Below are 22,206 nucleotides of genomic sequence, written 5' to 3'. Positions count from 1 at the left end.
GATCATTGTTTGATCAGAGTTCTTAAATTTTTCCAAAATTGTTCATTTTCACAATGTTGTTGTTACAGTATAAAATTATTCTCCTTGTTCTTCTCACTTTACTTTGCATCAGTTCATAGAAATCATCCTTTGTCATTTCTTCATGTATTATATTATTCATATTCTCCAAATGATGGAGAATTAATTTCCATTTCTTTGCGACCACAAAAAGAACTTCTCTTCTTTCTCTACGCCCTTTCCTTAGTGAGTTCATTCACACCTATAGCTTTAAATATCACTTCAGTGAGTATGTCTATGAGGCATTTAAATCTTTACGGCCAGTCACAAGCTCTTCCCAGAACTCTGGATATGATTTACACTTCCAGCTGCCTGCTACGTGGCTCTGATATTCAAAACATTGCTTCATAAAAACCTTACTCTATTTCTTGACTTGCCTCTTTCTGTTAATGGACTCACCATTTTCCTAGTCACTTTATATGAAGTGAAGTCATCTTTGTCTCTTTTCCTTCCCTCTCCCCCTACAATTAAATCCACTCAATTCTCTCCCCAATTTCTCTTGCTTCTGTCTTTCCTTTCCCTCTGCTACCACCCCAGTCCAGGGTCTCATTACCTTTTGCCTGCTCTATAGTATTTGCTTTCTGATTGATCTCCCTCCTTCCTGGCTCTTCCTTTTCCAGTCTATTTGGTAGTCTATTGTCATTTAGGTGGTGCACTGGATAGTGCAGGAAAACGAGTTCAAATCCAATCTCAGACACTTACTAGCTGTGTGGCCCTGGGAAAATTGCTTAATTTCTCTCAGCCTCAGTTTCCTCAGCTATAAAATGGGAATAATAGCAACTGCTTCCAGAATTGTTGTGAGAATAAATGCCACTTATAATATTTATGGGTAACATAAATATTATCTTATAAACCAAGATGTTTGTAAAGTGCTTAGCAGAGTTCTGACACATAGTAGGTAGTTATATCGATGTTTTTTATTCTTCTGTATCAGTTTTGTTAAGAAGGCTTATTTCCTTTCAGAAGGAAAGGAAATCTATAGAGAACTGTGATTATAGTACTCCATTGTCAAAAAATCTTTAGCAGCAGCTTAAAATATTTTGAGTATAATTCAAACATCTTCTGTAGACCTTGAAGGTTGTGCAGGATTTAGATCTAATCTACCTTTCTAGCCTTGTCTCAAACTGTCTCCTGTCTTATGCTCCCTTTTCCAGACAAACTGGCCTTACCATCTCCCAAGCATGCTCCCCCTTTCCACCTCTCTTCCTTTCTTTATACTGTTCCCTGTGCCTGGAAGGTCTTCCCCATCTGTCTCACAAAGCAGCTCAACTACCCTCTGGCACATGATGACTTCTCATCACTCCCCTCAGCCAAGAATGACCTATCCCCTCCCCTATGACTTATTGTATCTCATAAGTACATCTCATGCATTTTTTATATTGTTTTGTACTGTCATTATCTGTGTCTAACTGTATTTTTTTTTGTTTAATGAATGAACCTCATGATTCCTTAAATGACTCCAAATTCAAGTCTCTTAGAGAAATGATAGTCAATTACAGTTTCTAATGCTATTCCTTGCACTTATTTTAATAAAGGTTAGTTGAATGATTGATTCCCAAAAAGGGGAAAAACAGGAGTCAGATACTCAGGGACAGTCATCTTATTGGCTGGTCAACTCGCTGAGTTGATTCATTCATTTGGACATTTACCAAGAATCTATTATATGAAAGGGTGGCTAGGTGGTACAGTAGGTAGCATGCCAGGCAGGCCTGGAGTCAGGAGGAGTCATCTTCCTGAGTTCAGATCTGGCCTCAGACACTTACTGAACAAGTCACTTCATCTTGTTTGCTTCAGTTTCCTCATCCATAAAATGAGCTGGAGAAGGAAATGGCAAACTATTCCAGTGTCTTTCCCAAGAAAACTCTAAATGGGGTCATGAAGAGTCAGATACAACTGAAATGACTGAGGAACAAAAATTCCATCAAAAGGACTGTACAGATCCCACACTGAAAGGAGTACAGGAAGTACATAAATTACCAAAAGCAAATGAGTAGCTAGAATAGGATGACTTAGGGAGAACCAGAAGGAATCTTTCCTTGGGTCACAGGGCTAAACATTTGCACTGATATATGTGACCCAATATTAAATCCCTCTAGATGCATTCTGTGAAGATAAAAAGTTCTTTTTAGCTGGGTCATCTCTAAAAGCAGATTATTTTTGAGACTGTCCTATCCCCAGCAGACTTACCTCCTCTTTGGCCTCTCTCTTTGGGCTCAGCACATAAACGAACATGCAGTGGGAGGATGAGCAGCTCCTCTGGGATGCCATAGTCGTTAAGCTGAGTCCTCAGGGGTTCCTGGGCTTGGGGTGGCTCTTCTGTGATAGCAGGTAACTTAAAAGCCTTTGGCACCTATGCAAAAATTGCAAAAAAACCCCAAACAACCAAATGCAATATAGTATACATCCAAACACTGATGCCTGATACACAAAGGATATTGTAACTTTCTTTTACATCATTTCATGACAATGCTAATCTTTATTTTAATGTAGCTTGGATAGATACTGAGAGAGCTAAAGCCAGGTCTGGGAGTCAGACACTCTAAGTTCCAACTCTAGTCATATGTCTTCATATTCAGTGTCTCAGTTTGCCTAACTGTAAAATGGGAGTAATGAAGAAGCCCTGTTTCAGCACAGGCAGATAGAATGATTTCATGATCTTAGGACACTTTTGAGAGGAAATGGTTTTTTTAATTGCATTTGTGGATAACAGAACTGAGACAAAGTGAGATTCAGCAACTGGTCCTGAGTCAGACTGCTCAACAGAAGAGGTTTCAGCAGAACCTAGGCATTTGAACTTATTTTTCTAGGCAGCTAACTTTTCATTCTTTCAGAGTTTAGACCAACATCTCTGTTGCCAGGGTGTCAGAATCAGTCACAGGCTTAGCCCAGATTTCTTCTGTTTAAAAAAATATGTGAAAGAGAGATAGTAATAAAACCTTCTGTTTTCAATTATTCAGAAGTTACTGAAAATTTCTCCTTTTTGGTTCGCTGTTTTTGACATATGGTCTCTGTTTCAGAAATGTTTGAATGTGAGGTTTCAGGGAACTTGGTTTCACAGGAGGAAAAATATACACTTTTTTCCTCTCATTCTCAAAAAAAGGAGGAGAGTCGGCTGGGGGCGGAGGTGGAAGAAGTAGAACCATAAATGTGTGCTTCTAATGAAGTTAAATTTGAACAAGGAAGGTAATTCAACCTAAAATGTATAGGGTAGTATTTATCACTGTGAAATATTAAGAAAAGTATTAGCTGAACACAGACACATAAGTTCTTTATACTTTTGGAGACTTTGACAACACAGGTGCTCACTAGCCACCAGTTGCATTCATTGAGTACAGAGATGGCATACTGTCTTTGACAAAGCATACATTTAGAACTCCCAAGTAGAAATCTAAAACATTCTCTTGAACTGTGGGTGGGTTTGTGTGACAGTCATTCCCAGTCTTAATTTCTTCATCCCAATTAAAATGTGCAGAATTTGTAGTTTTAATATTTAGCATGAGAATTTTCATTCCATAAATCTTGGCAATGAAAAAGGGGTGGTGCATTCTTTCTCTTGCCTAATGACTTCTTTCCCTGGTTTGGATCAGAGGATCAAGAGCTAAAAAGACCCTTAGAGATCATCTAGTTTAATTGCTTCTTTTTATAGAAGAAAGCTAAGTGATTTGCCTAGGGTCACAAAACCAGATTTTGGACCCACATTCTCTGACTCCAAAGTCAATATTTCATTCTTCCTATTTCACTAGGCTACCTTGGCATATTTATCCCCATTTTTCAAATGAGAAAACTGAAGGTCAGAGATATTTGTTTGTGGTCATGTGTCTAGCTCTACTGTAAAGTCCAATTGCCCAAGCTGCTCTGGGTTGGCCCTGGGTGGGGGGAAGTTGGGGGTTAGCTTGGGGGGAGCAGATCCAGCTTGTAGAGTTTCCTTAGATTATTCAGCTTGAACGTGACTCTTGGGGCCACTTCAGACTGACGCAAATTCCCACCCCACCCCTAAATCAACCAAAGCTGAAACTGAATCTGAGAATGAGGTCAGGCCTAAGTCAGCCCATCACTCAGGGAGAGAGGGCTACGAAGCAGCAGGTGAACCAGTGTTTGGCTCCATAGATTATCTGCTATCCTTTCCCAGTCTTCTTCATTAGACAAGAAACATATGTCCTCAAGTTTTGGAAAGTGACACCAAGCTGATCTCAAGACTACTTCAGATTTAAGTTTCCCAGGATTTAGTGGAGACCTCAGGTTTGGCAGAGGTCAGTTTCTACAAGCTCAAATTCCTATGTGGACAACATATTGCCTTGTCTCCTTCCTACCCCTCCAAAAATAATCCTCCCTCTTCCCTCTTGACCCCTAACCTTCCCCAACCAGTCCCTCTGGTCCCTTTGAAAAGATATTTATTGCTGTTACTAAGATGGCAGTTGTATCATATACTTTAAATGCCTTCATCTGTAAAAGGATAATAATAGCACCTACCTCAAAGGTTTGTGATGAGGCTCAAATGAGATGTAAACCTTAAAAAAGAACTACTTAAAGAAACCGATTTTAGGGATAGATTGAAAGTCAGTCTAAATTTCTTCAGTTTTATTACTTGTTATTTACTTCTTTCCTGGAAGCCCTACACTAATTGTGGTGCAGAAGTGAGTTATTCTGGACTGTCACTAGAATAACTAGGCTACCTAGCAGGAGTTGGGAACCTGCAGCTGTGAGGTCACAAATTTTTGAAACTGCTAAGAATTCATTTCAGTTAAGGGGTGAATTGTTTGCTGTTGTTTTGTCATTTTTCAGTCATGTCCAAAACCATTTTGGTTTTCTTGGCAAAGATATTGGAGTGCTTTGCCTTCTCCAGCTCATTTTATAGATGAGGAAACTGAGGCAAACAGGGTTAAGTGACTTGTCTAGGAATCACACAGCTAGTAAGCGTATGAGGCCAGATTTGAACTCAGGAAGATAAGGTTTCCTGGTTCCACTCCTGATATTTTATCTGGCCGCACTATGTCACTGAGCTGCCCTGAATTATATATTAAGAGACACTAATTCTCTCTCCATTGAGATAAATACCTTAGGGCTTATATGATCTTAGATTTAGATCTAGAAGAGACCTTAGAAGTCATGTAGTCCAAGCTCCTCATTTTATAGTTGATGAAACTGAGGCAGAGAGAGGTAAAAGGGGCTTGTCCAAAAGCAGGTTATAGGTGACAAAGGCAGGATATGAACCCCAGGTTCTCTGATTCCAAAGCCAGTGTTCTTTTGATTATACCATGCTATAACAGTGGGTAGAATGCTCCTATGGATTCAGGATGACTTGGATTCAAATTTCACCACTGACACTAGCTCTGTGACCTTGGGCAAGTCACACACCATCTCTGAACCTCAGTTTCATCATCTGTAAAACAATTTTGGACAAGATGACTTCCAAGTTCTCTTCAAGCTTTAAATCTATGATCTTATGCAAGCAAGAACTTTATTCACTGAGTTTCCGAACACTGATTAATTTTATTTCAACAAACCTTCTTTTTCTTTACTTTTCTAGGCACCTTCTGCTCTGGGTTGATGGTGGTTTGAACAGGTGGTAAGGCACATCTTTCAGCTGAAAGTTCTGGAAACATTTGGTGTCTGCTTTTGGAGATCCTCACATTCCCTTGTGAATGAATAAAAGAAGATGAAGTCACTTGAGAAACATTGATGTACAAAGAAGTTCCTCCTTGCTTTGGGGAATAAGAAAATCAAGATGTGTTCCCTGCCCCCACCTGTAGCAGGGGGGTGAAGCCAGGTACACAAAAACCTATAATACAAAAGAGAATATGAAAGTGCAAGTAATGAGGCACAAAGGAAAAAAAAAGATTATTTTCAGCCAAGAAGTAAGGGTAAGGGTAACACAGTCAGGAGTGGGGAACCTGAGTAAGGCTCCAGGCCACATGTGGCCCGCTAGGTCCTCAAGTGCAGCCCTTTGACTGAATCCAAATTTCACAGAACAAATGCCCTTCATTAAAGGATTTGTTCTATAAAACTAGGACTCTGTTAAAAGATCACACACAAGGACCCAGAAGGCCACACGTGGCCTTGAGGCCACAGGTTCCCCACTCCCAAAAGATGAAAACCTGTTTGCCACAGGTGGTAGAATGAAAGGTAGGCATGTTAGTATTCTGTTCCCTAGAAAAAAGGCAGAGGGTGATGTTGCAGACATCAGGAAGGCTCAGGTCATGTTTCTGGACCTTTAGCGTCTTGTTGGGTGGGAGAAATGCTGGAATGGATGCTTAGGAAAGAAAGGCATGTTCCCCTAAAAAGGATTCATTATTACTAATACATAAAAAATAACTACAAATAGCTGAATTATTATTAAATAATAAATAAGCTATTGGTATTTATTATTTAATCAATAACTATTAATATTTATAATTTATAACACGGGGCATTTGTATAGCACTTTAAAGTGTATGAAACACTTTCCAATAGGTAATCTCATCTGGTAGAGACTATAGATATTATTGTCTTCATTTGGCAGACGAGGAAACTGAGGCTGAGGCTAAAAATGACTTGCCCAAGTTTACATGGCTAGAATGATGTCCAAATTTGGATTTTTATCTAGTCCTTCCAGACTCCAAGCTCAACATTGTTTCTGCACTGTACCATGCTTGCCTCTTAGTCAACCAGGTGGAATTCCATGCCGACCCCCCTCCACCTCCCTCACCCCCAGAGTTCTAGTTTTACCCTCTATCCAACGACAAAATAATACGTTTTTAGTGGTTTTTCCAAAGCAATCAGATTCACACTTATGTAGAGACCTAGAGACAGGGGCCTCATGCTTCTTACCACTGAAGTGTGTCTTTCTGTCTGGGAAGGTACCTCCATGGAATGTACTATGGGATCTTTGACTTGAGAGCTGAGAAGTTTCAACTTCGGTAAACACAGAGTCACCCCCTAAAGGTGGGTGGGATCTTCCACGATGTCCCTGGCTCTTTTTTAAAGCTTGTATTTCTTGGTGACCCTCTATCCACGTGTCCTAGGAAACATCAGACAAGCATAATTATAAACATGCCTCCATGAAGATCCTGAAAAGTTTCTTTTTAGCAAGCAGATTTTGTTACTTGACTTGTGGAATTAAGGATCACACATTCCCCTCTTGATTATGTTCAAAGCACAGGGATATGAGCAAAACCCTTTCAGTCAAATTTTCTGTTCTGCTGCTATTTATTACAATCAAAAGTATTTATTCAGCATCAGTTGGTAAATATGTTGGACCAAAAGGTTTAAACAGAAATGGTTCCTGCTCTCTGAGCATTTGTGATTTAAATTTAAAAATTGTCCTGGTAATAATTACTTTGGACATTTCTATCAGCATGCTCTACTTCTAACTTAATATATGACCAGGGTAAGTCATTTTAAACCTCTTGCAAATCTTTAAAGACTGGCCCCTTACAGACTGAAATCCATGATCTTATGAACACATGAACATCCACGGTCTAAGTTAGGGATGGTTTTTCAGACACCCCATCACCCCTTGCTTATATTATTGGGAGAGTTTCTTATTAAGACTCCCTATCTCAAATCTTTCTTTTGTGCAGCCCAGCCTACAAATTCCTGTCAAAATTCCTGATTTTCCTTAAGCATGTATCTGACCATGTGAATGAACTCCATCAATGCTGGTGGTTTCCTATTGTTTCTAGGTTAAAATAAAAACTTCTTTCTTTAGCTTTTAAAACCCTACACAAACTATTTTTCCAGCTATATTGGACATTCTTTACTTTCTCTCTCTCATACTTTGTGATCCAGCCAAATTGACCTTCTCCTCACACTTGACACCACATTTCCCATCTCCAGGTTTTTGCATAGACCATTCTTTATGCCAGGAATGCAGTCTTTTCTTACGCCTACCTTAAAGCGTCCTGCTTTTCCTTTAAGATGCAATACAAGTACCATTTTTTTTTGAATGAAGTCTTTCCTGATCCTTCCAACTGCTATCTTTTCTTCAAAACTACATTGTATTTATTTATGTGTATTAACTTTATGTTTATATATTTCACGTTTTTGTCTCCCCGATTTAGTACCTTACCAGCAGGGATTGTATCATTCTTTGTACTTGTATTCTTAGCATCTGGGAATACAGCGCCTGACACATAGTAGGTGCTTGCTGATTCATTGATTGATTTTGACCCTGACAAAATCATAGGATCATAGCTGTCATGAGCCAGCCCACCCCACTTTTTTATATATGAGGAAATTGAGGCTTGGGAAATTTGAGTGGTTTGTCTGTCCAAAGCCACACCAACAGTAAGTATCATGGGTGAGGTTCAGATTCAGGTCCTCTGACTCTTGACACTTTCCACCATGACACACTTCTTCCTTAATTACAGGTTCTTGTTAAATTAACATTTTCCCACAGTTATATGTTTTCTGATACGAGGTGAAGGGCTGAAGTTCAGAACTCCCAAGGAACTTGTAACTAGAAGGAATAGTATTTAATCTGAAGAAAGAAAGAACCATAAAAGATAGCCTATATGAGATTAGAAATGATACCTCTGCACAGACTTCATTATCCAGCCTAGTGACCTTCCCTGGAGGCTTCCTTCTCACCCGAGGGAATGGAACATTTTCCTCCTGGTGTTTCTCAGCTCTGGAATCTTCCTTGTCCACATCACTATCTCCAGATTCCTCATTATCAAAGTCCCTTTCATCTGTAAGGCAGACAATAGATCAGTACTGAAGCAGAATACATGGACATGGTGAAGGCTGCTGGGCTAAGCTGGTTTCCTAGAGCTGCCAGCTTGCTGCTTCTCTGAGTTCCAGAACTGGCATTCCATCATCACTTTCCAAATTGAAAGTAAACAACACATCCTCCCATTAAAGGCTGTCCTCCGCTACCCTCTTTTCTCCATTTCTCTCCTGTCTTCTTGTCTGCATCAAAAGGCTGTGGAGACTAAAGTACTTTATAAACCTTACAGCACTTAATAAATGTGCGTTGTTTCTTCTTCATTACCATTATCGTCATCATCATCCACCCCTTGGAATGTGAGAGCTAGAAAATGTCATAGATCACCTAGCTTAACCCTTCGTTCTGCAGATGTAGAAACTGAGCACTAGGAGTAGTTCAGATTTGCTTAGCATCACCCATGGATTAAGTAGGAAAACTTGTCCTCTGTCACCAAGTCCAATACTTTTCATCTCAAGATTCCACATTGCCTCTCTCATATTAACTAATCAATCCATAAACGTTTATTAAGTACCTATGTGCCAGGCACAATTAATGTTAGTATTACTATACTACTAATCAACTGTAATTCATTAATGACTAATTACTATACTATTAGTTTGCCTCAGTTTCCTCCTCTGTAAAAGGAGAGGAGAAGGAAATGGCAAACCACTCTAGTATCTTTGCCAAGAAAACCCCAAATGAGGTCACAGTCAGACACACCTGAAAAATGACTAAACAAATTCTACTGATTAATTACTCTTCTATTAATTTTAGCATTACTAACTGTAATTATTGCTATTATTATCACCATTATCAACTATGGAGTGTTAGAGCAGATGGAGATTAGAGAATAAATAGTTTAACAAGAAAGGAACCAAAGCCTAGATCGGTCATGCAGAAAGTCAGTAACAGTCAGTTCTTATACTTTTTCAATAGGATGAATGTCAACCCTACCCTATAGGCAGTGACAGCTCAGTATGAAATAAGCTATTACTCGGATTGACTGTTACAATTATTTTTACATGGGGTGGAGGATGGGGGAAAGACTTACTAATATTAATAATTTACCATTTGCAAAGTACTTTACTGATAATACCTCATTTGATCCTCATAATCCCCCAGGGAGGTAGGTGCTATTATTATCCCCAGTTTACAGAGGAGCAAACTGAGGTTGACAGGTTAAGTGACTTGACCTGGGTCCACAGCTATTAAGTGTCTGAGGCTGGATTTGAACTTACGTTCTCATGACTCTCCACCCAGCACTCTAGCCACTGCACCGCCTAGCTACCGTTGGACCTCAACTATGGCATAGTTAAGAGCGTTCTGGATTTGGAGGCAGAGAGGATGGATTTGAATCCCTACTTTGCTGTTAACTACCTCTGCAACGTTGGGCAAGATACTTCATTTAACTGGGTCTCAGTTTCTTCCTCTGTAAAATGAGGGGATGGATTAGATCAGGGGTGGGGAACCTGTGGCCTCTCTGACTGAATCCAAACTTCACAGCATCTTTGGGATTTATTCACAGAATCTTTTGGGAATTTGGATTCAGTCAAAGGTCAACCTTGAGGACCTAGAGGACCACATGTGGTCACGAGGCCTCAGGTTCCCCTACCTCTGGATTAGATGATCTGTAAAGTCGCTTTTCAACCTCAACCCTAAAATTTTATGAACTGTATAGAATCTCTGAATTACCCTGTTACCTTTTTTTTTTTTACCTGCAAAACACACAGGAAGGATCTGAGTCAACAGATGACTGAAGCACAGTTAACAAATCTTTCAACAGTGGTTTAAAGGGTCCTGCAGCAATTTTCATCACTTACTCAAGGTAGATTTATAGATGAAATAATCTGGCAAACCTGCCTCGTTTGGAGCCAGTCTTTAGCAACACCTCCACTCCTAGGGGGCGGATCCTGAAAACAATGTGTGGGTTGTCTTCAGACCTGAGGCTGTCCTGGGATAGTTGTGCTGACTTTCTGATGACTTCTCTCCTTTCCCCATGTCACTCTGTCTCCTCCTCCAGGCGCTCCCTCCTTGTCTGTCCTCATCCTCATTGGCAGTCTGGACTCCATCGGAATGGGTCAGGTATCTGTTTGGCAATCGCCCCGTTCCCACCCCTGTCCTGCTCCCACTTTGGAAGACCAAGTCTGACTTGCTGCCAAAGCATTAAAAACTGTAAGCTCTCTGTGAAGTCTGACGGAGCCTGGGTCATTCTCAGTCACTTCACTCCCAACTGTCTGGCCATCTTCTGTCTAACTCCCTTTGCAGAGCGGAGAACCTTTCCCTCTGGAGCTCCACTTTCCAGACTGGTGACCACTGTTCCTTTGTAATTATTTCATTTCACTCCTGACTCTCTAGCCATCTCCTCTGTAAACTTTACGAGGACTTTCCCCACGCCCCAATCCGGTTCTGCAATCATGATTTAATCCACTCTGCCACTGCTCCTGAATGATGTGCTGGGGTACCTCAGTCTGCTACCCTAAGATCCCACTCATCGTTCCGGGAACTTTCCAGACCAAAGGGTCTCTTCCATTCTACCATGTCCTTTATGGGTTTGACTTCTCCCATAAGAATATAAACTTCTTGAGGGCAGGGACTGTATTTATTTGCATTTCTAGTACTTAGCACATAGTAAGTACTTAATAAATGCTTTTCCATTTCATTTTAGTCTGGGGAGATTGCATTGGTTTTAGGACCTTATCTAGCCTGCCCTAGAAGGGACCCAAACCCTGACAGTGATCTCTGAATTAACCTGGTCATATTGGGTCCTTTGAATATATCACCTGGCACGGAGCCAGATCTCCCAGAGCTTTTCTAGGTGCAGAACTTGGACCCAAACTATTCTCTTTTGAGTACAGAAAGGAGGTAGAATGCTGACCAAATGACCCCTCACCTCATTCAATTTTCTTCCAAGTGAGACTAGGGAGAGAGTTCTGTCCAAGGGCAGAATGCTACAGGTGTGACTGAATAAATAGCTCCATCTGTGTGATGGGAAAACCTGGATTTTTCTGAGTAAATATCACCACCTGTTTCATTGGTTTGTGCTTAATTGCAACAGGCTAACCCAGGATGTTGAAAACAAAAGACAAAGTCTTGCATCACTACATCACACACAAAAAAGGATCCAAAAGAAATGCCTGCAAAGCAGGAATGGAAGGAGAGGGGGACTCAGGTGAACTTAGGTGAGCTTCCACTGATGTAAAAGCTGCTTGTTGTCTCATGAGGCTCCCCATGCCTTCCAATTAGGCAGAAGTGATGTGTTGGAGCAGGTAAACTGAGTGCTGGGATTAGGTATATCTCTCTTTCCTTTCTGGCCTCTTCATCCCTCTTGGCCTGTTCCAACAGTTAGACAACTCATAATGGTTCCGCTCTGCTTAGGGTTAAAATGATGGGATGGTTCATTGTGTGTCCTTTCCTTAAGAAGTGGCAATGGGCCATTGGGGTACCCTGGGATTCTGTAGAAATGGCCAGTGAGATCCTCATAGCAGAAGGAAGGAAGCTTTTTATTTAAGGAAAAGTTAAGAATGAAAAAACAAAAGACTTTTTCTGTTCATGAAAAGGTAAGATCAATTAGTAACCCACATCAATTATGTTCTAATACTAAATGGTAGCCTTCTTTATGTGCTATTTATTAGTAATTCAAAGAAAAGCTGTCTCCTACTGAAATGTCTTATAAATGGATTCCTCACTGGGCTCTCAGAAATTCAAGACAAAGTTCCTAGGAGCTAGCTGGTCAGTAGAAATTAAGTTAGCACTAGATCAGAGGTGTCAGACACGAGACCAGGCTCCCAACCAGATTAAAATATAATTGGGAAATACTCAACAAAAGAAACAAAAATAGAATAAGATATAAATAAAACGACGTTTTAAAACTGAGGCAATATATGACCAGCAGAGATCCTATGTGTGGATTAGTGGGCTCATTTCTATTTGAGTTGGACATCATGGATTTAGATGACAGAATCTCAGAGATACAAGGACCATCGGGCTGCTGGCGTCAGCTGGAGGACCAGCTTTTGAGAGCTAATCATTCAGTTTTCAGTGTGAGCAATTAGACTTCAGAAATCAAGCAAATGCTATAAGGTAGGGCTTCATATATTGTTTTATTTATTTTCTACACTTAAGAAAGTGATGGAGAAAGTGTTAATGCTGCTGATTAAACTTAAAAGTGTGTCTGTGAAAAGGAAGACATCCTCCCCCTCACCCCACACACTGGATGGGATTCTGAGAATTATTTAGTTCAACCCTCTCGGAAATTCCTAACAAGTCTCCACTCCAAAGAACAGGAAGTTTTTCCTTACAGTGATCCCTAATCTGCCTCTTTATAATTTCCTCCATTATTTATTGTTTTGTTTTCTATGGGCAAACAGAACAATTCTAATCCTTCAAATACTTGGAGACAGCTACCATGTCTCCTCTTCTCCAGGCTAAACTTTCCCAGTTCTTTTCAAATGACCTTTGTATGACTTGACATAGTGTCTCCTTGTCATCTTAGTCACCCTCCTCTGGATGTACTTCGCTTTGTCCAGGTCCTTCCTAAAATGGAGCACCCAGAATTAGGTGCCAATTCTCCAGATATTATCTAAGCAACTGGCCTACCTGGTTTCTAAGACTGTTCTAATCCCATGATTCTAAGCTTTCTTTGGGGAATGATATGGGCAGCATCTTTACAAACAGGCATTATTAGAGGCAGAAACCACACTGGCCTTAGAGTCAAGACTAAACCTAGTCTCAGTTCCCCAACTTAACTAGGTGTGGTAGACCATGGGCAACTCACCTCTGACAGTCTCCTCTCTAGTCATCCCAGTCTTTGGCATCTCAGCAAATCTTAATGAGAAGATGATTAATGGGCTTTTTCTCTTAAAGTTTGTAAAATAAATGCTCTTCCTTTCTAATTTTTATACTTAAGGTTCCCCTTTCCAGCATTCTCCACAATTAATGCTTATTTTTATCTTTATGATACTCTAGACTCTTTCATTCTTTCTCCCCAGAGATACTATTGTACCTGCCCTTGTATTTTCTTTCCCCTATGATTGCCTTCATGCCTCACTCTTGATTTATTTCTTCCACCCATGTCACTCCCCAGTAGCAACTTCTGTAACATTCAACACACCATTTTGCCATACCACAAGTGGCAGAGTTATAGATTGCTAGATCTGGCAAGTACATTAGAGGTCATTCATTTCACAAATAAGTAAACTAAGATCCCAGATCCTCAGGTTTTATTTTGAGAAATGCCAGTAGAAGAAACTAAGGGCCCAAATGCATTTGAGAAAACTAGCCCTAAGTTCACCACAAACCTTCATCAACCAGTTGTTCTTTCTGAGTCCAGAAAGTAGAGACTGATGGGTAAACAGGCAGGAGATGGTATTTTGGTGGTACAGCTGAGAGATCCTGTTGCCTCCTGATGTGATTTGGCAAGTAAAGCTGATTGTCCTGGAACAACCTAGGGTCCCTGATATACCCTGAAATAATGGAGCATATTGGTTATCTGGCTGTGGTAACCATTCAAGCACTGGAAAGTGGGTGGGAGGGATGATTAGAGGAGCCCTGATCAATTTGACTGTGAGATTACAGACTGTGAGAGAGAAATCTGGACCTGGCCATTCCTAGTATCCCAGTGAACTGCAAAGACAGTGAAGGTCCAATTGGAAAAGGGGTTGTTTCTTTGGCAAACTGAAACTATCTCTCCCTTCCCATGGAATATCCTAGACCAGTGGTGTCACACTCAAATTAGAACACTTGAAAATAGCAAATCAACTTAGAAAACCACATATTTACATTATCTATGAACATTTCATGAAGGTTAAGTAGACACAGCTACCTGGATCCTGGAACTTAAACATAGTCAACACCATGGTTGCAACCCATTGCTTCTTTATCTTGGGAAGGCAGCTGCCCTCTTTTTACTCAAGCATAAGCCTACAGGGTGAGAGAAAGGTTATTCTCCAGGTGATTTTTGAGCACCAGAGGGAAATCATTTAGTTAGTGCTGAGGTAAATTGGTAAAGTGTGACCTTGGCTGATTGCCAACACACTCCTACCCCTCCCAGCAGCAAATGCCACACTCCCATCAGCTTCTTCATTTTTTTTGCAATGAGAATGTGGCTTCTTTCATGGTTTCCATCTTACTTTGGAGCTATTTCCACTGGGAAATTGCCAACCTTTACTACAGGGGTCCCTAACCTTTTCTTATGGAGAGAGAGAAGTGACTTCTTACTTCCTTGAAGTTTTGAGATCACCCCAGAGCAAGGGCAGAAACTGCTGATAAGGAAGTATCCAAGTGGGATGATGTCGATAATGCCCAGCAATGTGGTGGCGCTGGACAGAGAGGGGCACCAATGGCAGCTGTGTTTGCCTTGTCAGCTGGTGGATAGACTCAAAAATTTATGGGGGAGTTGGTAGATTTTGATCTACTTGTTGGGCACCCCTGATTTAAAGCAAAATTGACCCCGTACTTTAGATAGAGGGAAATATGGGGGTCATAGGATCAGATATGGAAAGGACCATAGAGATCACCTAGACCAACTTGATCATTTTCAGATGAAGAAGTTGGAGTTTTTGATTTCTTGAAGTTTTTCTGAAGTTTGATCCCACATCTGAAAGATTTCAGATGCTTTTTCTCATATTTCTATATCATGTGCAGAAAATTTTAGTGCACAATGGTCTTCTGCATATGGGTTACCAAAGACATGCCTAAAATCACCAGTGATGGTTTAAGTGGAAGAGTTGGGATTTAAACTCCTCCAACTCCACTGGTGTTTTAGGAGCAGCTAGGTGGCACCATAGTGTTCTATGGATTGGAGTCAGGAAATCACATCTTATTGAGTTCAAATCTAATCTCAGATACTGACTAGCTGTAAGACCCTGGGCAAGACATTTAACCCTGTTTGTCTCAGTTTCCTCATCTGTAAAATAAACCAGAGGAAGAAATGATAAACCACCCCAGTATCTTTGCCAAGAAAACCCCAAATGGAGTTGCAACACACAACTGAAAAGACTCACAACAATGACACCGGGACATTTGGGTTAGATTTATCCACACCGCCCCCCTCACTCACCAATCTCATCACTGACCTGAACATTGGAACTTGTACAAAGTACCCGGAGTCCAATTTTGAAAGAGTCTGAAGAGGTACCTCTTGGCTGAATAGCCTGGACGAATATGCTGCTCATTCTGGCTTTTTGGCTTACTTAGGAAATGTAAGTATGGTTGCCAGCCTCGGTCCTTCTGATCCTTCTGTAGAAATAACAGACAAGAGACAAACTCATCTGTTAGGGGCTCAGAGGCCTCATGTAGCTGATAGATTTGGGTTTGCAGATTCCTCATCGATAGTCTTAGGAAACTCCCTAAAAGTGCCCGAAGGCACCAACAGTGCGCATCTCAGCCAACAGACACAAAAACTGAGAAGCTGCAGGATGAGGTTCTTAAAGGTCCCAACAGATTTGGAGATGGAGGGAATAAAAAAAGGATGACAAGCGCCAGATACTGAGTTAAGATAAAACATCAGAGAGTAATAAACCCCTCAGAAGGATATGATAACACGCTATGGAAGTTATTTCTGAAGGTCCAACTTATGACCACTCCCACTTAGTTTCTAGGAGGAGTGAGGACCCTGACTTTGTGTTTCACCTCTGTCACTTACTGTGTGACCATGGATGACTTTTTTCAACTCTCTAAGTCGCAGTTTCTTCATTTGTTAAGTTTCTACCTCACAAGGTTACTACGAGGAACAACTCATATGTGAAAGTGTTATCCTGTACCTCAGCCCCTTTATTAGGATATTTGTCAAATTAATAATGCAATATTTTTCATGTTTTTTTCTTTTGGTCTGTTTTTCTTTTATAACATGACTAATATGGGAATGTTTTACATGATTATGCACATATATAACCTATATCAAATTGCTTACCATCTTAGGAAGGTGGGGAAGTGAGACAAGGGGGGAGAAAATTTGGAACTCAGCATTTTAAAAAAGTAAATGTAAAAAATTGTCTCTACATGTAATTGGGAAAAATAACATATTATTTTAAAAGTTTAATAATGCAATAATCAAGCCATACTCCAAGCCCGTGTACTCATATCTCAGAATCCCTTCCCTCAAAGTATAGTATACTTAATTTTTTCTTCTGTAGGCTAATCATCCTCAGCTTCCTCAACTGATCCTTACATGGTATAATTTCAAGTCATCTGATAAGCCTTTTTAATCTCTTCTAAAAGTTTTCCTACTTTTCAATGTCCTTCCTAAATATGGTACCACACCCCCACAAAAGTGAATACAATTCTGCAGATGTAGTCTAAGCAGGACAGAGGACAATTCAACGGTCATTGTCATAGTCTTACCAACCCTTATCCCTCTCTTATTAAGCCAAAAAATTAGCTTTTTGAGGTCCTGTATCTTACTGTTGTTTCATATTGCAATCTACTGAGACCCCAAGATTGTTTTCAGATGAACTATCTCCCACCTTGATTAAAAAACAAAACAAAACAAAATTCCAGTGTAAGAATTTACACTGATTTCTATTAACTTAAATCTTTTTAGATTCGACTCAGTGTTTTATCCTGACATGATCTTTTTGGACCCTAACTCTGTCATCAAACATGTTAGCTACCCTGTCCAGCTTTGTGCTATCTGCAAATATAAGCAAGCCCTTTGGGCTTTGGGGCAGGTCATCAATGAAAATGTTAGACAACTCGAAGCCAAACTCAGATCCCAGGAGCACCCCCACCAAAGACCTCCTCCCATGTTGACATTATATCATTAATTATCATCTTTGGATATGGCCATTACACCATTTCCGAATCTACCAAATCAAACTACCAGCTAGCTGGTCCATGTCTCCCTGACTTTTCCACAAAAAACAGTAGGAAAAACTTTGTGAAGGGCTTTGCTGAAATCTCTTCTTTTAAATTTTATTTGTCTAAACCCTGAACCCAACTATTATGGAAGGAGAGAGATTTGGAAACAGCTTCCAAATGGAGGGTTCTACGAAGGCCGAGTCTGAGCTCAGACTTAACCTAATAAAGTAATTTGCCAGGGAAACACCAAACTGGGAAGATGAGAGGAGAAAGGTAGTTAGTTGTCTGTTGCTTAGGTGCCAAATTGGCTTAATTAGATTGTGAAAATCTAATGCTGACCTTGGTTTTAATTATGTTGCTTGGTGGAACCAATTCACACCTAGAAACCATAAACCCATTTGTGCTGGGGAGTTGGGGGGGGGGGGAGGGGAACAGAAGAAGCTTTCTGCCAACTTTCAGCCAGACGAAAAACGGTCTGCCATTTAGCTGATGAGAAACTGTCTGCCTGTAGTTGTCTTAAGAAGGCATGTTTGGCTTCAGAAGAGGTGTTTGTAAAAATGTCCTGATCTGTGGCTACAGAATGGAAAAAGTCCCTGAAAGTAGATTTTTGCCTGAAAGAGAAAGAAGGTGTGAATTTAGGATTGGCTTAAGGAAAAACTACCTCATAATCAGAGCTATCCTAACCTGGAATGGGATGGTGGACCGTCATTAAGGGTCTTTGTGGAAGGCAGAATGAACCCTTCTCAGGTATATGTATATAGAATTCTTACTCAGATATGAGCTGGAGTAGAAAGCTGAGCTCCCTTCCAACTGTGAATGAGAAACATGGAACTTGCAAAGGAGATATGTGTACATATTGGGGGTGGGGTAGGATGTGGGCTGAGCAAGGCTGTTTCTCAGTGTGTCTACCCACAGAGGGTTGACACATGGCACTATCTGAGAGAGTGGAAGAAGTCATATAAGCCCTGACCACCCATAAGACAACATGTCCAGAGGAAAGAACATTGAGTTCTTTCTGCCAACTCTGTTATTGTCTGTACAACCTTGAATAAGCCATTCATCTTATCTGGGTCTCAGTTTCCTTATCAGCAAAATCAAGGCCTTGAGCTAGATCAGAGATTCCTAATCTGGGGTGAATACAGGGAATGACCAAGTGGTTTATGGATAGATTTCAGGGGGTCTGTGAACTTAGATGGGAAAAATATTCTACTTTATTTTCACTTAACTTTACTTGAAATTTGTTATTTTTTTCAACTATGAATGTGGGCAACAAACATTGTTTTGAGAATGGGTGCTGCCAATCCATAAGCTTTTATGAACTGCCTACTATGTGTGAGTTGATTGGCTCAGAGTAAATGTAAATAGCAATTGTTGCTGTTTTGGTCAGAAACCCGGAGGGTCTTCCCCTCCTGGACTGATTTTTTTTTTTTTTTTGACTAGCTAAAGAGGCCATTCTTTGCCTTATTTCTCATTTAGCCTTAAGCACTGAATGGGTGTTGCCTCAGTCAAACTGAGACCTGTTAAGAGAACTTAACTTAAAAGGGTCAAGGTCTCCCATTGCATCTTGGGCCATCTCCAGTAGTTCTGATCTATATCTTGCCACTGGACCTAGATGGTGCTGGAAGAGAGAGTGAGGTTGGTGACTTTGCACAGCCCTGCCTCACTTAAATCCAATTCACTTGCAAGTCATGGCATCAGCTCCCTGAGGTCATGGTCCTCTTTGAGGACAAAGGACAAACAATTAGTATGTGGGAAGCATTGTGCCAAGCACTGGACACCCCAGACTCCCAAAGGGGTCTAGGATAAAGAAGAAGTTAAAAACTCCTCAACTAGATGATCTCTTAAGGTCCCTGATTTTATGAGCTTTGAAATCCTGAAGGGAGCTGTGCAGATAGGGAGATTCCCCTCGTCTTATGGAAAGCTTTTCTCAGTCTTATCTTATCCCATTCTGTCACCAATGTCCACCTACACAGAATAATCACCGACATTTCCATAGTACCTTAAAGTTTGCAGAACATTTTATGGACATTATTTTATTTGATCCTCATGACAACCCTGTGAGGTAGATGCTACAGGTTTTATTATCTCCATTTTATCGATGAGAAAACTGAGGTCTGAAAGATATGCTAATGGGTATCAAAAGCAGGATTTAAACCCATTTCTTCCTGATTCTAAGACCATCACCCTGCTTTTCAGGCTGTGAAACTCCTCCAACATAAAAAGACTGGCGAGAGACCTTACGAGCTTCTAAAGTAAAGTTATAGAGGGTGTAAGGGTCAGGTAAGCACGTACTTGACTTCAGCCCACATGTGTCCACTGTGGATTGAATGCTATAAAGAGTGGGGGTGTAGGAGGAAAAGAAATACAATTCCAAGAATGGCGACAACAGCTATCAGGGCAACATGCCTAGAGAACAGAGGATGCCAGTAAAGGGGTTCAGTGGAGATGGGGAGCCAGAAGCATCTCTGAGGTACACAGGAACTTCAGAGTCAGGCTGTCTTAGAGAGATGTAACAGAATCAAACTGTGGCACAGGCAAAGATATGTTCGGGAGGTGGTGGTGTGGGGAGAGGGATGAGGGGTTGGTGACATTTAACTAACTTTGCTCCTGGCATGAAGAATGTTACTTCTATCTCAGGGTTCAGGCATACTTGAGCACAGGCCTATCTTCAAACTGTGGTCCACATGACTGAGCTAAATATGAAAGCTTTGATGTTCATGTACTTCCTTTCCACTTAGATTGTAATTCTTCCAAATGTAAGAGCTGTGTTTTACACTAGTTATTTTACCCACTGTAGCTAATGACTTACTACCTGTGTGAACTTTTAAGGCACTTAACTTCTCTGGGCCTCATTTTTCTTATCTCTAAAATGAGGGGGTTAGCCTACGTCCTTTCTAGCTTCAAATCTATGATCCTATTAAAGATAAACTACCAGCACAGGTAGAGATAATACATAATATTACATGTAATTACATGGAAGTGCATTGGAGGGTTTGAGAACAAATAAGGTCCTGGGGGGATGACCCTGATCCATCAAGGAAGACTGGGAAGAGACAGCATTTAAGCTGAATAGTAACTTAACAGGCAAAGAAGTAAGAGGATATTAAGACATAAGAAACATTGTGAGTAAAGGTATGGAAATGTGAGAGCACAGGGAAGGAAAGAAGGGAACAAGGATTTGCTAAGTACCTACTACATGACAGACACTGTGCAAGCACTTTATTCATATTATCTTGTTTGATACCCACAACAACACTGTGAGGTAGATGTTCTTATTATCCTCATTTTATAGGGAAGGAAACTGAGGCAGACAGAAGTTAGGTGGCTTGCCCAAGGTCACACAGCTGATGTGTCTGAGGCTAGGTTTAAACTTAAGAACAGAGGAAGAAAAATGCAATTCAAAGACTGGAAGGGGAAGCAATCAGAGCAAGGAGCCTAGAGAGAGCAAGAGAAAAGTTTCAGTAGGGACTGGGGAATGAATTTGGTGCTTGAAGAGGAGTAATATGAGATAAAAATGAGAAATTGGGCTAGTTCTAGATTATGAAGAACCCTATCATAAGTATAATGCTAACATTAACCAACATAGCTATTGGCTGTGATCTCTGGAAGTCTAAATTGCATGAGATGTTTGGGATCTTAGTACAGAGGATTAAGTAACCTCTACAAGGGTCTAGACAGCTTATATAGTACTAGGTGTGTACCCAGTACCACTGACATGCAGGAAGAGAATGGAAAAAACAGCCAGTCCAGTGTAGGAATTATCATGGCCCTTTTCAAAAGGCATGTAACAACAGTGAAGGAAGATAGTGGTGATGGATTCCAATGACCTTAAAATTTGTTGTCTTGTCTCTTAGTTCCCAACACAAACCCGTAAACACAGGCTTTACAGATATTACTAGTTATACAAGTCTAGTTGCTAGATAGTGCTGTAGCTAATTTTCCTTCAACTGGTCTTTTCCGCGGTGCATCAGTATCCCACCTCTCCAGAGAGGCCTCTGTCAGTTTAAGGATGGGAATGACACACAGTATGGGTTCGGGCAAGCCTTCTGCTGTTATGGTTCTCATTATTTAGTGTTTCTGGAGCGCAGCATAGTTGCAAAGTGCTTTATTGTAGGTAGCTTGTGCAATAGCAGTGTCAACTGCCAAGAAAAGTTTGGGGAATCTCTTTTCCTGGGGGCTAGAGACCATCAGCTGTACTTCTGCCTGAAGTGGGAGGCTGCTATTGACCTCCTGAAGTATTTTCTAACCTCATTCCATTCAAAAACAGAACATATATTTAGTGCCTACTATGTGAAAAGTATGGTGCTAGGTGCTAGGGATAGAAAGATGAAAGAAGTTATAGAACTTAAGAAACTTATCATTTAAACGGGGACGGGGAGAATAATGTAAGTTTATAGCTCTTATACAAGCGTGAGATTGTGGCAGAGAAAAAGTCCACACAAAATATTGTGAGAAGTTTAAGGAGAGAGAATTTTTTCTATCTGGGGGAATTGGTGAAGGCTTCATGGATGTGTAGCATGTGAGTTGGACCTTGAAGGAAGGGAATATTTAAACAGGTAGAACATGAGAAGGGGGTTTGAGGGGCATGGGGCACGGTCCATCCCAAGGCAGAATAGACCAAGCAGATAATATAAGTGTACAATCTGGCCCAAATGTAAATTCTGTGA

General features: G+C 40.6%; 1 protein-coding gene across 2 annotated transcripts in view; it reads right to left on the bottom strand.

Annotated features, from left to right (window-relative positions):
• The window catches only part of KIAA2012 (KIAA2012 ortholog), a 160,218-nt gene that overhangs the window by 121,338 nt on the left and 16,674 nt on the right, over window positions 1-22,206 (bottom strand). Inside the window, exons 3-8 of one of the 2 annotated variants that reach the window (XM_072617302.1) lie at window positions 15,817-15,979; window positions 14,041-14,205; window positions 8,569-8,726; window positions 6,865-7,054; window positions 5,562-5,692; window positions 2,245-2,407 (exon numbers count right to left, since the gene is read on the bottom strand). In XM_072617302.1, the coding sequence (XP_072473403.1) occupies window positions 2,245-2,407; window positions 5,562-5,692; window positions 6,865-7,054; window positions 8,569-8,726; window positions 14,041-14,205; window positions 15,817-15,979 (970 nt within the window). The remainder of the gene's footprint in view (window positions 1-2,244; window positions 2,408-5,561; window positions 5,693-6,864; window positions 7,055-8,568; window positions 8,727-14,040; window positions 14,206-15,816; window positions 15,980-22,206) is intronic. The other variant, XM_072617303.1, reaches the window with a different exon arrangement.

The sequence above is a fragment of the Notamacropus eugenii genome, chromosome 6 (genome assembly GCF_028372415.1).
Source record: "Notamacropus eugenii isolate mMacEug1 chromosome 6, mMacEug1.pri_v2, whole genome shotgun sequence".
NCBI lineage: Eukaryota > Metazoa > Chordata > Mammalia > Diprotodontia > Macropodidae > Notamacropus > Notamacropus eugenii.
The sequence above is the reverse complement of the archived record's forward strand: the minus strand, read 5'-3'. Positions and strand labels throughout refer to the sequence as shown.